This window comes from Adelges cooleyi, unplaced genomic scaffold, assembly GCF_023614345.1.
Source record: "Adelges cooleyi isolate 19-005CV unplaced genomic scaffold, UGA_ACOO_1.1 ACOO_flye_CR_arks_rails_tigmint_CR_PRNA_9, whole genome shotgun sequence".
Classification (NCBI taxonomy): Eukaryota; Metazoa; Arthropoda; class Insecta; order Hemiptera; family Adelgidae; genus Adelges; species Adelges cooleyi.
The window spans coordinates 468,751-483,426 of NW_026096579.1; the positions used below are offsets into that span (position 1 = coordinate 468,751).

General features: G+C 35.7%; 1 protein-coding gene across 6 annotated transcripts in view; it reads left to right on the forward strand.

Moving 5' to 3' along the window:
• LOC126846103 (cell adhesion molecule Dscam2) overlaps window positions 1–12,709 on the forward strand; it is a 60,197-nt gene extending 47,488 nt beyond the window's left edge. For 5 of the 6 annotated variants that reach the window (XM_050585241.1, XM_050585242.1, XM_050585244.1 and 2 more), the window contains 28 exons: window positions 45–356; window positions 431–730; window positions 977–1,270; window positions 1,334–1,741; window positions 1,816–1,977; window positions 2,366–2,659; window positions 2,743–2,862; window positions 2,999–3,172; window positions 3,254–3,404; window positions 3,558–3,706; window positions 3,778–3,909; window positions 3,985–4,152; window positions 4,796–5,134; window positions 5,561–5,707; window positions 5,770–5,925; window positions 6,001–6,140; window positions 6,218–6,523; window positions 6,964–7,084; window positions 7,161–7,259; window positions 7,813–7,998; window positions 9,450–9,752; window positions 9,824–9,967; window positions 10,030–10,155; window positions 10,417–10,589; window positions 10,657–10,729; window positions 10,870–11,037; window positions 11,348–11,519; window positions 11,887–12,707. In XM_050585241.1, coding sequence (XP_050441198.1) covers window positions 45–356; window positions 431–730; window positions 977–1,270; window positions 1,334–1,741; window positions 1,816–1,977; window positions 2,366–2,659; window positions 2,743–2,862; window positions 2,999–3,172; window positions 3,254–3,404; window positions 3,558–3,706; window positions 3,778–3,909; window positions 3,985–4,152; window positions 4,796–5,134; window positions 5,561–5,707; window positions 5,770–5,925; window positions 6,001–6,140; window positions 6,218–6,523; window positions 6,964–7,084; window positions 7,161–7,259; window positions 7,813–7,998; window positions 9,450–9,752; window positions 9,824–9,967; window positions 10,030–10,155; window positions 10,417–10,589; window positions 10,657–10,729; window positions 10,870–11,037; window positions 11,348–11,519; window positions 11,887–12,037 — 5,468 coding nt within the window. In that variant the 3' untranslated portion in view covers window positions 12,038–12,707. Of the gene's footprint in view, window positions 1–44; window positions 357–430; window positions 731–976; window positions 1,271–1,333; window positions 1,742–1,815; window positions 1,978–2,365; window positions 2,660–2,742; window positions 2,863–2,998; window positions 3,173–3,253; window positions 3,405–3,557; window positions 3,707–3,777; window positions 3,910–3,984; window positions 4,153–4,795; window positions 5,135–5,560; window positions 5,708–5,769; window positions 5,926–6,000; window positions 6,141–6,217; window positions 6,524–6,963; window positions 7,085–7,160; window positions 7,260–7,812; window positions 7,999–9,449; window positions 9,753–9,823; window positions 9,968–10,029; window positions 10,156–10,416; window positions 10,590–10,656; window positions 10,730–10,869; window positions 11,038–11,347; window positions 11,520–11,886 lie in introns of all 6 variants that reach the window. The other variant, XM_050585245.1, reaches the window with a different exon arrangement.
• The last annotated feature ends 1,967 nt before the right edge of the window (window positions 12,710–14,676 follow it).

The window sequence follows — 14,676 nt, forward strand, 5'->3', positions numbered from 1 at the left end:
TAATGAAAAAACGCTACTCGGATCCGTTTTTGTTGCCGTTTTAGTGATGAACCAGAATTACGACGTTCAGGTGTACGACGAATTCGTGACCGTTGGCAACACCGCATTGTTGCGCTGTCACATCTCTGCGTACGCTTCCAACTATGTAATGGTCACGTCGTGGACCCAGGACGACGTCATACACTTTTACCCCAACGTGGATTCGGGCGGAAAACACTTGGTGCTGGGCAACGGCGATCTGTACATCAACAACGTGGACGCCAGCGACGGCTTCAAGAGCTACACGTGTAGGACGGTGCACAAGCTGACCGGTGAAATACGATCTAGCACTTTCCCCGGTCACATAACCGTTAATGGTAACTGGTAACCGGTCGTTGCTCGTGAATTTTGTATTTTCAAACATTTTGTTTTTTTTTTTTGTTGTTGTTAGAGCCTACCGGGAATCAACGTCCACGAGTCATAGTCGAATCCGACAGCAGAAAGCACGTCAAAGTAGGCGAAGATCTCATTCTTTCGTGTTTGTCCCAGGGTTTCCCGTTGCCGTCCTACAGATGGTACAGAGAAAACGACGACCAACTCACCACTATAGTACACGATCCGAGGGTATCGATTCCGATGGCTGGATTACTGAAAATTGAAAAAATTCGACTCGAAGACGACGGCAAATACGCATGCGTGTCCAACAACAGCGTGGGCGAGGAAACAGTTCGTCACAGCGTCTTCGTCACTGGTACGCATACATTTATTTGATTTCAACACGAATAAGTTCTACACTTCTATGGCTGGGGCTCATTTCAAACTTAGCTAACACTTTTCAGTAAGGTTGAAATCCGTCCCGTTGTCGATATCTATAATAGAGATAAGAAAGGGTAAATGGCGGATACGTGGGCGGGTGCGATAAAACATATTCATCATAAGTTTTCTCGGGTAAACAAATTTACACGGAGTTTATTGTTTTTTTTTTTTTTTTTTACAGAACCTTTAATGGTAAACATTCGGCCGCAAAAAGTCGTTGGTTCTTCACTCCTGGACCCGATGAAATCGCTTCAGTTCGTATGCACAGTTAACGGTTATCCGATTAATAGGATATCGTGGTATAAGAACGGACAACCATTGGTGCAAATCAACGGCAGAGTGCGCGTAGCGACGACAGCCAACAAACAAGTATTGCATTTGTCATCGTTAAATAAAGACGATCAAGGAATGTATCAGTGTTTTGGAACGAACGATTGGGACACGGCTTACGATAGCACTCAACTTTTACTCGGAGGTAAGTAGTCGCCAGATGTCGATTAAAGTCAAGTGGTTTAAAATTATTTCCGAACCGCTTTAGACATTGGACCAGAGCTAGTGTACTGGTTTACCGAGCAGACATTACAACCGGGTCCGTCATTGTCTCTGAAATGCGTAGCGTCCGGAAACCCTCTGCCCCAGTTTACTTGGAATTTAGACGGGTTTCCTATACCCGAGTCGAATAGAGTATTGATTGGTCAGTATGTCACTGCACACGACGACGTCGTAGCTCATGTCAACATATCGTCCTTGAAAGTCGAAGATAGCGGAGAATACACGTGTACAGCACACAACGAAATAGCTCAAGCGTCGCACTCTTCTAGAATAAATGTTTATGGCATACCGTTCATCAGAGAAATGCCAAATGTGCGCGTAGTGGCTGGCAAACAACTGTCAATAAAATGTCCTGTTGCAGGATATCCAATCGAGTCCATCACTTGGGAAAGAGGTGCCGAATAATTGTTATAATTTTATAGGGTTAAAAAATACAAAATTTAATGAAACCAAATTTGCTATTTTCAGATGGTCTTGTATTGCCAAGAAACCGACGTCAAAAAGTCTACAGTAATGGAACGTTAACTGTTGATCAGGTTCAACGACAATCAGACGCAGGTTCATATACCTGTCTTGTTAAAAATCATCATGGTCAGTTTTCTAGAAGAAATGTGGAAGTGAAAATATTAGGTATGATTCTTGTAAAAAAAAATTAACAAACTTTTTCCCTTTGTGAAAAATGTGTATGATAATGTTTTTAATCTTTTACGAATTATTTCGCGTTTATGACAAAAAACCCTCAGGTTTTATATTGACTCCCTTATTAGCAACGCATTATCACTAATCTATTATCAGTTATCCTTATCATTAATGCTATTATCAGTTATCCATTGAAACTATAATTTTAACGATCTTTTATCACTGATAAGAGTAATATCGTGTATTTTTTGTGCTGGAAGTTTGCGTCACGTGATATATGAAATGACACCCGGCTTAAAGGATTATCATGTTAAATAACAATAATAAAATACGTCTTAAATCGTAATAACTGTTGTCTTTTTTATGTTGAAAAAATTAGTTCGTCCGAAAATTTTGCCAATCCCTCCGATGACCAATCTTTTAGCAGAAGGTATGCGAGCAGCAATTTCTTGTCAAATTGTCGAAGGCGATCTTCCAGTGATGTTTACATGGATGAAAAACGGAGGTGAAGGAAAGAGTGACTTAGGCCAGGGGACAACGACAAGGCACCATGATGAATATTCGTCATCGTTGATTATTGAGCATATAACAGCGAACAACGCAGGAAACTACACTTGTATTGCAACTAATGCAGCCGGAGAAGAAAAATATACTGTGCCTTTAACGGTAAACGGTAAGCAGATGTCAAAAATATTGTACACATGTTATTAAAAAAAAAAAATGTATTAATTAACGGAATACCATTTAAAATTATAGTTCCGCCAAAATGGACAGTCGAACCTCAAGATACTAATGTTATAATGACATACCCTTGTATGCTCCATTGTCAGGCTGAAGGATATCCAACGCCGACAATAGTCTGGAGAAAATCATTTGGTAATATTGAAAATAGTCCTTTTAAAAAAAATAGTTTTTTAGTTTATCAAACACTTATGAACAAATTTCTCATCTATCATAATTAATAATTTTTCATCGGGATTTATTTTATCTAATTATACAATTTTCCACTAAGGTGACAATATGGGAGATTTTAAAGACTTTTTGTACGAACCGAACGTAAATTTCTTTCGAAATGGAACAATAGAGTTTCTCCATACTAGTAAAGCAAATGAAGGTAAATACATGTGTGAAGCCAAAAATGGCATTGGTTCCGGATTAAGTAAAGTCATACGACTAGAAATAAATGGTAATTTTTTCAACACGAATAATAGCTACGACAAATTAATTAACTAATTGTAACAAAATATGTCGTGTGTTATAATTATAGTTCCGGCAAAGTTTAGACAAAAGTCTAAGCAAATACAAGCTAAACTTAACAGCGATGCACTTATCCAATGTTCTGCCGTAGGAGACTACCCTTTAAAAATTACATGGAAAGGATCGAATAATATGCCAATTTTGGAAGAAGTAGACCAAAGGTAATTGAATCTTTTGTAACTGTTGGCTTACTATAAATATAATTATGTTTATCAAAGTATTTAACAATCCATAGTGTGTATTACTACAATATGTTAATAGGTTTTTTTAATGTTTTTATTGCATCACACTTGTTTGTCGCTTGATTTTTTTAGATATTCAATAAGACAACTGGCTCAAGAAAACGGTATGGCGTCTGAACTTGGAATATCTCCTGTGTACAGACACGATACTGGTGTGCTGAAGTGTACAGCGAATAATGAATACGGTCAAGACGAAATGACTATAGAGTTGATTGTTCAAGGTTTGATAATATTTTCTCTATTGAAAACAATATACGTGGATTTTTTTTAAATAATTTAATTCTATTTATAGAAGCCCCAGAAAATCCTAAAGGCGTGAGGATCGTGAACCAGCATAGTAGATCGGTAGAAGTAACGTGGGATCATCCGTATGATGGAAATAGTGTTCTATTACATTATATAGTTCAATACAAACAGGTAGCATGTAAGTGACGGTGTACGATATTATTAACTATCTTCGTGTAAAAATTATATGAAATTAATCTAAAATCTATTCTAGCATTGTGGCCAACGAATCCGGTCAAAGTCATCGTTGCTGGTAATCAGAATTCCGTCAATGTTGAAGATTTGCAACCAGCGATACCTTATCATTTCAGAGTTATAGCAGAAAACGCGATTGGGCCCAGTGAGCCTAGCGATGAAGTGCAAGTCTCTACTCTAGAAGAAGGTATCGTATTAAAATATTAGGTTCCACAAATGGCATATATAATATGCCAAGTTGGAAAAACTCTGGTTTTTTTTTTCCAAAAAATTAATAATACTAAGAAATTATATCTTACGCTCGAAGGAAAGATAGTAAATTGTGAATGCCTACAACCTCTTAACAGCTGCTCTTAACATCTGTCTTTTATCAGTTATCATATATATTTTACTAATAGAGGTCAGGGAACATTAAATAATCTAATAATCTAATAATCCCTATCCATGCCAAAAGACCCGACATCATTAAGTTGTTTAAGGGGTATACATAAACCAAATAAAATCCTATTAAAGCTTTATTTTTGGATAATAGTTTCCTTGATCATTTCTAAAAGAAATCTTTCTTAGTTATTTGTTTTTTATCTTACCTGCAGTCGGTTTTCATTTCCTTTAATACTATTTTCTTTATTTATTAATTGTTTTAAACAACCGTTTTCGAAGGTATGAAAGGTATATCTTTTTTTGACAACAAGTCTTCTTTCGGGAATTTCGGCTATGGTCTATAGACGAGTTTCTTTTGAGACAGGCTTCTAAATAATCCTTATATAATCTATTCGCATGGAAATCATTGTAATTTAATAAACTAATTAGTAATAAATGATATTGTTTAGCTCCGGCCATGGCTCCTCAAAATATCCGAGCTGAAACTAAAAGTAAAACAGAAATCTTAATAATGTGGGAACCGCCACGGGCAGAAGCTTGCAATGGAATTTTGACCGGCTATAATATTGGATATTTACCTATCGACGATTTGTCAAGTGCCGTCACATCAGCAGCGCCTTTTACCCGGTATACAATGAAAACTATAATTATCAATTCACATTACGGCGAAGAGATCACTCTAAACGAACTGGTACCGTTTACAAAGTATTCTGTCATCGTACAAGCTTTTAACAGGCAAGGCCGAGGGCCGTTTTCTGATCCAATCACAGCGCAGACTGACGAAGGAGGTAAGTTCTAAATGTTGCTCTGACACGAATATATGTATTTCACATGAATATGTTTTATGGTTGAGGGTCAATTCAAAATGTGTGTAATACTTTTCTGTAAAATCAAAATCTGTCCCATTGTTGACCGTATAAGTTTTGCCTTTTTATCACAATAAGGATGTGTTTCTTATCACTCCCGTTTTCGACCCTTCTCAACTCTTATCACACTCCTTATCTCTTATCAGTTCCCCTTATCATTAATATAAATCGTGTGAAATTTTCCCATAAAATTAGTAGTGGGTAAGTGGGTGCTATAAAACGATGTTTCTTCTTCCATTCTTCCTTTCTTATATTTGTAAAGCACTCATTTACTTCCCACCTGAAATGATAAAAAATGTTTTACCTTTGGAATTTATGTATTATTATATCGTATAAACATATGACCAGTGCCGACAATGCCTCCGGAAAATGTAGCGTGTAGATCTCTGACATCACAGAGCATTCAAGTATCGTGGGACATGCCTCCGGTGGTTGGCCGTAACGGTAAAATACAAGGTTATAAAGTGTCATATCAACCCGCTGAAGATTGGTATGGTATGTATACAAATTACAATTTATAGATAACACTGTTTGTAATTATTTGGATTCGGTTGTAGAAAAAAACGAGTACGAAACCAAAATAACTACAGCGCAATACACGACTATTCAAGCTTTGTCGAAGTACACAAATTATAGTATATCAGTTTTTGCGTTTACGAGCAAAGGAGATGGCACACGCAGTAAGCTTATTTACTGTAAAACCGAAGAAGATAGTAAGCGATAATTGATCGAGTCGAAAATTATTCTAATGCAAAATTAACAATTTCCAATTGATACGGCGTTTTTAGCTCCTTCTATGCCAGCGGATATCAAAGCGGCAATTAGTTCTATAAATTCCATTATCGTATCTTGGCTTCCTCCACTTCATCCAAACGGAAAACTCACTGGCTACCTTGTATACACATCGGTTTTGACAGGCCACAAGGATGTGAGTTGTCATAATGTTTGTTTGCCGAAAACAAAAAAGTTGTACAATCATATTATTATTTGTTTATTCGTTTGCAGTCGAAACCAATCAAGAGAATATTAGGGCCGTCGGTTGAAGTTTTCGAAACGACCAGGATCATAGATGGCGCCAAGTATCAATTTTGGGTAAAATCTACTACTAAAGTTGGCGAAGGTGAAAGTACAAGGACTATTACGGTTTTGCCTACTATAAAAGTACCGGCGCAAATAGTGTCTTTCAGTCAATTGGTGAACATTCGGTGGAAGAAAAATGTAACGCTCAACTGTAAAAGAGTGGGTATTCCGTTTCCTCAACCCATTTGGACAAAAGATGGACGGTCAGTGACGTCCAGTGGAAGATATCAGGTAAAACAAACCGTTATACTCAATACAAAGTGTACCGTGAATGTATGGTAGTTCCATGTCTGACCCTGTAGAGTTTAAAATGAGAATTTTTCCAATTATTTTTTTTAAATCTAATTTTTAAGGGTTTAACAAGTTAAATAAATAATCAAAATTATAAATAGTTCATACAATGAATTAACAATGAGTTGAGTTATCACATCATTTAAACACGATTATTACTTATTGGATATATCTTCAACTGCACCTAATCAGTGCACTTGTGGGTGTTATTTTGATGATTGTAATTTTTTAGAAATGCCCAAATTTAAGAGTTTTGACGCACAAACAACATTGAATTAACTCATGTTCCATTCCGTATAAATAGTTTAAACGTATTCGTGAATGGTAGAGCTTTGCGCTTGTGTGTACATTTTATTCATACAACGTGAAATCTATTATAGATAAACAAAGACGGTGCATTGGTGATTCACGACGTCCAACATACAGATAGAGGAAATTACACGTGCTTTGTGGAGAATACACACGGGAAAGACGAAATCGTCTACACCGTTAACGTCAGGGGTAATTTTATTTTAAAATTCCCAAGCGATTGTTGTTTACATTTTAATTACACTATTCGTTTACTATAATTTTGTAGTTCCGCCGCCACCGCCGAAATTGTCGATTCACGTAGAACAGACGGATAGCTTACACCTAAAGTGGACGGACACGGCCGAACCGGATGTCCCGATATTGGGTGAGTAAATTACAAAAAAAAAGCAAAAGACACAAAAAATTGCAGAAAATTAACCACAATTTCAAAAAAAAAAATGTTAACAATAACACAGATTAGATAAAACCAGGTAAAATACACTAGGTTATAGCATCTCTAACCTCTCTTCATCGACATTTTCGATGGTAAAAATAAAATGGCAGCGCAAGTTCAGCCGATCAAATTCATTTATTTTATAAAGGTATTATGTACATATTTATCAAAAAAAAAACAATTATTTACCCTCACGCTGCCGTTTTGTGAGTTGATAATATAATTAGGTGGGGATATGCGATAATCTAAACCTGAAATACTCCTCGACTTTGTGTGTCTGGGTTCTAGAAATGAAACTATTGTACAACACATTTCAATAGCAGTATAATAAATTCAGTGATGTTAAGGAGCTTAAGCTGAGGAGGGTTTTGATTAATTGTTTACACTATCAGCAATTACATCGCTTTGCCAGGGAGTGCACTATCTGGTTTTACCTCATCTGTGATAACAATAATATACCAATAAGCCTACTATGATTATGAAGGTTATATAATCAATTACAAACGCGAACACGGCGATTGGGAAGAGATTCAAATTGACGGTAAATCGCATTCACGCGTTTTACAAAACTTGAACTGTGGCACAAAGTATCAAGTGTACATAACCGCGTTCAATAAAATCGGAACCGGGTTGCCTTGTGATATAATGACAGCTTACACTAAAGGATCGGGTAAGTACACTCATCGTTAGTGGGAAAACGCTAGCCTTATTTTTGTGAGCGTTACAAGAAGCAGGTATATAATATATATAATAAAATTTTGCGAGATCTACATGTCGTGGAGTGTACAATAAGGAGTTTTTTCACAAAATAAGGCGCGGGCTTATGCAATAAAATAATCTTAGATTAGTAATTGCGGTGTTAAACATAAACACAATATTATGTTAAATCAAACCTTAGACCTTTTGCAATGAATGTAGCGATATGTGTTATTGGCTGTACTGCGACCAATATAAAACTTCACCACCGACAAACGTTAAGTATTAGTGTGCAACTGCGCATGCCATACTTAGCGATTACGATTGCTAATGGCCTTATGGCATTCGCATTAGACACATGTCACTTCTCCGGTGGAACAATGGCGTAAGTGCAAATTTTTGACTTTTTTACTTAAGTACGATAACATTTCATTTTATTGAGTAAAACCTAGCATAAGTGTAATACCTATTATTGACCGCTAGAGAGCAGTTTTGTCGTTTACCATTACACTAAAATTTGAAATCACGTTTTCTGAAGAACAGTTAAATTTGCACTTACACCATTGTTCCACCGAAGAAGCGATGTGTTGCTTGCTACTTAAAATTCTACGGTAATTATATTAAAAAGGGAAGGGCGTTATATTAGCTACATATTACGACAGACGGTCGCCTACATCCATTGTAAATGGTTTACGTACTGAGCATTAATATTCACCAATGCATAGTATACAGTAACATCTATATTCAGGAATTGGTTTTGCCAACATTTTGAAAGCCTTTTATCTTGAGGGCTGTTTTGCATACCGGTTCGTTCATACATAAGTCAGACAGAAAGATATAGACTACTTATCCAGACACACATATTACGCGAAAAGCATGGTTTGAGAAGCAATTGAAACAGAAATGTACCCACTAAAATTCAACAGAAAAGATATAAGTCCGTAGTATAAGCCTATTAAGTAAAGGTCTAGAGAAACACACAGTCGCGGTAATGATTGAAAGAAGTGATAGGAAGGAGAGCGAAGACGAGGGAGGAAAGTCCACGGAGAGGGAGAGGATGAGAGGAAAGAAGGGAACTCGGGAGACCGGGAGAGGAGGATAGTGGGCAGATCGGCGGCAGTGGCAGAACCAGTGGCGGTAAACGACAAACAAAATGGCGGCAGCGAGACGATAATAGTGGGGATAGGACACGCATCGACATACATAACCTACGACTGCGAGACGATCGGTTCGGTCTACAAGATAACAGTGGAGCGAACAACATTGTAACCAGCACACAACCCGATGGTGGAATATAAAAGGCTTCCGAAACACGTTGGTGGCAAAGCCAAAATTTGTAAATATAGTTGCGACTGTAAGACTGTGTAAATATTTCAAACAAACTCGAACCGATTAATGAAACGGTTTTTAAACTGGTACGTTTAGTGCCCGTGCCGCCGGTTTTGTCTTTGGAAGCGGTTACTTATAACAGTTCGGCAATAAGCGCTTGGCTAGACCATTGGAACGACGGAGGATGCGGTATTCTTTACTACGCCGTCGAGTGGAGACAGCCGAAATTGTCGGACGAATGGGTTTCGAACGGAGGCGAACCCGTGACTCCGGTCGAACAGTTCATCACTGTCGGCGATTTAGAACCGGCTACTAAATATCAATTAAAAATCACCGCCCACAACGCTATCGGTTCGGCTTATCTCGTGTACAACGTCACCACTCTCACGGTCGACGGAGGTTTGTCACTTGACTATCAGATTTTCCTAGGAAACCCGGTCGATTGACAGTATTTTCGTATTCGGTTCCAGCTACCGTTATACCGTTTGACGTGTACACGGAATTGACTCCGGAATCTTCAGCTTTCACGTCGATCACCACGGCCGTATCTCTTATCATAGCGTTGACGTTTGTATCGTCCATCGCGGCGTTTACGTACTACTACAAAGTGATAAGTAAGTGTATTTTACCAAACGTATAGCGATAACGAGTAAACCGTTTGTTTTGTCGTGTCCAGAACGTCCGGACCGACCGGTGCCGAGAGATAACGACGAAAGGAATCGGGACAATCGATATTCGGTCAGAGGACAATCGCAACAAACGTTGAGCTGTGATTCGGCAACGTTCAAAACGGATTCTACGGGTATGCCGTGGACACTTTTTTTTTTCAAAAATCTATGAATAACAAGTTTTTTATTTAACGTTTTTGGGCTGGGGGTCGTTCTGGAATTCGTGTCACACAAATATGTTATTGACCAATAAAGACCAGGGTTCCAGGGTTCTAGAACACACGCGTTCATTTTCGACGCTAAAACATATCCACGATTCAAAGTTTTTCCGTGGAGCGGAGAAAAACAACTTTTCCCATAATTTTAATATATATATATATATATATATTTTATAGATTATATAGATGAAATATGTCCCTATGCCACGTTTGAATTGGCAAAGCCACCGCAAGGCGAAAGCACGTTCAGCGGTAACATCTACAGCGGCCCGTATCATTCGGTTCGAGGATCGTTTGTTTACCATCAACCCAAACCGTCGACTTCCGAATCCTTCAACTTTAGTGGCCAGGTAGTGATTACTTTAACGAACGTCTTAGGAAATAAGACGGCTGCCTAATGAACGCGGTTTGTTTCAGAGAAAAGAACACGAGTACACAAAAGTCCGACAAAAGGGCAGAAAACTCAGAGATCCGCATTCGGAAAGTCAAGGTAAAACAGTTCGACAGTTTTATATTGTAGATTTGTTTGTTTTCACGATTTTCGGCCACAATATTCAACGCGACGGCGAGTTTGCTGAACGCGTTAAAAATTTAAAAAAAAAACCATTTGGACGTGGGTGTCTGTTTCAGAATCGGATAATTTGGGCAGCACAGACTCCGAGGTTAAGCGGATTCTGTCACTCCACCTGCCTATATCTGAATACGACACTCACGGCAGTGACTCTGAAAACGACGAAGCGAGACGAAACCAATCGGCCAGCCAAGAGCTCGTCTCTTTCCGACGTCGCATGAGTAGAGGTCAGATTAGCACACAGTATTGAACATAAAAAAAACCCGTCATCATAGTGCTAGGCCTAATATTCGAATACATTTGTATTTAAATAAATTTACCAATAAAAATATTAACTAATGTTCCTTCATTCGTCGAATCGTGGTTAAATTAACTGTATTTACACTTGACCGATCCGTTAATCATGGTTGATAATTTTACTATATCCATGATTTGATTTTGTAGTATCGACTACCGTCAATATTTTAAAATAAGCATTACGTACCTTCAACTAGACTTGAATGTGAGGTTAATCTAGTATAAATAATTATGCGATAGATGTAGACCACGAAGACTCGAGCACATCGTCTGAGAACTCACTGTCGGACGTTCGAAAACCGCCGGTTTTGCCTACGGCCAGGAAACCCAAATCCAAAAGCCAAGGATTTTCGAAAAGGCCTTCGATAAGTAAAAACGGCTACCCGAGTCACAGCGAAGAAATACAATTCAGGTAAACTCACTCAACTAATTATCTTGTGGACACTTTTATGTGTATATGAGAAAACCTTTTTATCTACATTTAGACAACACTGAGTGTGCAACCCTTGCACATCAATAATGTGTTATGTTTTTTAAAACTAAAAATTGCAAAAAAAAAAACCGTTACGTTTAGTTATCATTGATTCCTTATCAAAACCAAAAGAGATTATTGATAAGGGATTTGATAAGATATTATTAGACATAATGGAGTCGATTTTAGTCGAATAACCTCGACGACCTATTGATTATTATTGTAATAAATTGTATGAATACATTTTGTAAGGCTCAACATTTTGTTTTTGTTATCACTTTGCAAATTAATGTTATTTATGTTTTAGCGAGAGGTTAAATCCGCCGGCGAGATTTTCTGACAGACCAATGCGACAAAACGAAGGAAACGAATTCGAGCGACGCCAGAAGATATCGTCACATCAGCGAAAATCGCCAAGGAGACTTGTACAAGAAACGTCGTTTCAAATAGACGTCTAACGAATTACCAAATATCAGCATAATTGTTAACACGGGAAAGTAAATCAATATAATGCGACGCTATACAGGTAGCCCGCAGAATCATTAGATTGCCTACCTTTAGCCCCTTAAAACGTTTCAACCACAATGCAGTGCTTGTAGTAGTCGGATTAGTAATTTTCAATTTTTCGTCTTCCCATATTATATTGAACGTCATAAAAATATGTCTTAAGAAACTCGCGCAGTTAAAATAATATATTGTTACTGATCATTTTAAGGCGCATGGGATAGGCAGCCACTAGTGAATCTGCTGGCAATATCATAGTCCCCCTTCGCATCAAACTTTTATACTTACACTTTATCATTAACGGTATTTGATATAATAATGTATCCAATATAAGATCAATCCAAGAAATTACTTATTCGGTAATTCGTTTTCGTGTTTATACATTTCTACAGTTTTTATACACATTTCATTTTTATCGTTCTTAGAGTTGGACACTATTGGAATAACATTTTTTTTTTATCTATACAAAACGGTTAATAGAAATGATCTTTTATAATTTAATGTACCTACGATTTATTTATTATTTGCTGTAATGTCTAAATAATAATTTAAAATCGATACAATTTTTGAACTATGGAAGACGAGAAAAGTAATTAAGATAATGTTTTTATATACAATTGAAAAGCTCGTGAAGACAATACTTTTGTTTGTTATTAATAATAAATTTTATATAATCTAAATTTACTTGTTATTTATAAATAATATATTACTTAACCAATTTTTTTTATCTGTCGAATTGTTATTAATGTTGGTGTCACGAATTAAAAATCAACTATAATTTATTATCATATTTTTAAAATGTTGTCCAACTCTAATAATTTATTGTTTTATACTAGAAATAAAAATTAAATAAGATCACGTAGGTAATTGTTTAACGATTACATTTTTCATTGTTATGTGATTTAGTTTAATACTATTTACTTTATAAGAATAGTATTTATATTGGCGAGTTTTCGTAATGTAGTACCGTGTTGATTTCTTTTCCACGGATTTTTCAACAAGACTTAACATTAAAGTTTTTATTATTAAAAAAAATTGTTAAGTATTTCTCTTTCTTGACTTTGTACAATTATTTACATTTGATACCGTGGTATTTTCAGAGCCAAACGATTTGTACGTTTACAATAACCAAACTATAATTAATGCTAAACACTAAGAGTAATTTAATTCATCGTCTAGTCATTTTAGTTTGTAGACTTTACAATAGTAAATAACAGTATTAGAAATACATTATTGAGATAGTACTTTGATTATAATTATAATAACTGTCAATTGTTAACCAGACGACGTTTTAGCTGTAGCCTATTATACCTACTTAAATATAATTATGTGTAGACTACTCAAGTTTTTATTTATTATATGTGTTAACTAAAAAATAGTTTCATTATTATTGTTATTATTAATACATTTTTTTAATATTGTATAATTAAATTATATATATATATGTATATTATTACGTTTAATAATAATCAGATATGTATTGGTTATTGCACTACTCATAAACGTTTAATTTAATTTTGTTAAAAATTACCGACGTCGTCCAATGTTTGTAATTAGAAAAAAAAAATTATTTATTATAAGAATTAGACGTTTTATTTCTCAAGTACATTAAAATAAATAAGACTCTAGCAACAAATAACATTTACATTGTTTGTGGAAAATACCAAGTAAAATAAATTTAAACGCGTCCCAAGCACAAATTTTAATTCGCGTTTTGAAAAATATGTATACCGTACCTATTTATAATATTGTAGTCATCATCATATCCAGTATGTAATAATAAATAAACTGATACATTTGTGTTTAATTGCAGAGTGTTATAATTATTATGGGCAAAGCCCAAAATGGCGGAGACATAATATTATTGTGAGTGACAAGTGAGGTAATTTTCAAAAACAATGTGTTTATTAGAGTGGTCCTTAAATTGGCTTTGGTGGAATTTCAACCAGGACTCCTTAATCAGTTCAAAATACACAAAAAATAAGCCACCAAAAATGTAGGCCCTTAATAATTTTGAAGTTAACACGTGCCTGTAGAATTAGTTTTTAAAGGACTGAATAAGCGTGGAAATTATTAGGACATACATACAGTTCAAGTCTCAGTTGAGTTTTTCAAACAAATTTTTTTTTTGAAATTATAAGTTTTTTTTACGTTGAAAACGTCGGTGAAGTCAGATTTTAGCAGTCAAACTTCCTTTTAAAGTAAGAAGTAATATCTTAATTTTTTTAAAAAAAAATTTTAAAATTACCATTTTTTTAACACATTATTTTAACGTTTAACATAATTATGAAAACGAAAATTGAATAACTTACTTACTTTTGAAGTTACAAGTACAAACTATCATACTCCATGTTTGTCTACTGGGCAGCTGTTCACGTACTACACGGAAAATCATATTTTGGTAATATCTTACAAACATTTTTAAATAAAACGGCATTAAACGATGATGTTGACTTCAAAAATGTAATAAAAATGTTTTTGGCTAACCGTCATAACGTGGCTATGATAAACCAAATTCAAATTATTCTCAACTCTCTTTCGATATTGAAAGGATGCACGTTAAGGGAACCTAAATTAATAAACACATGTACTA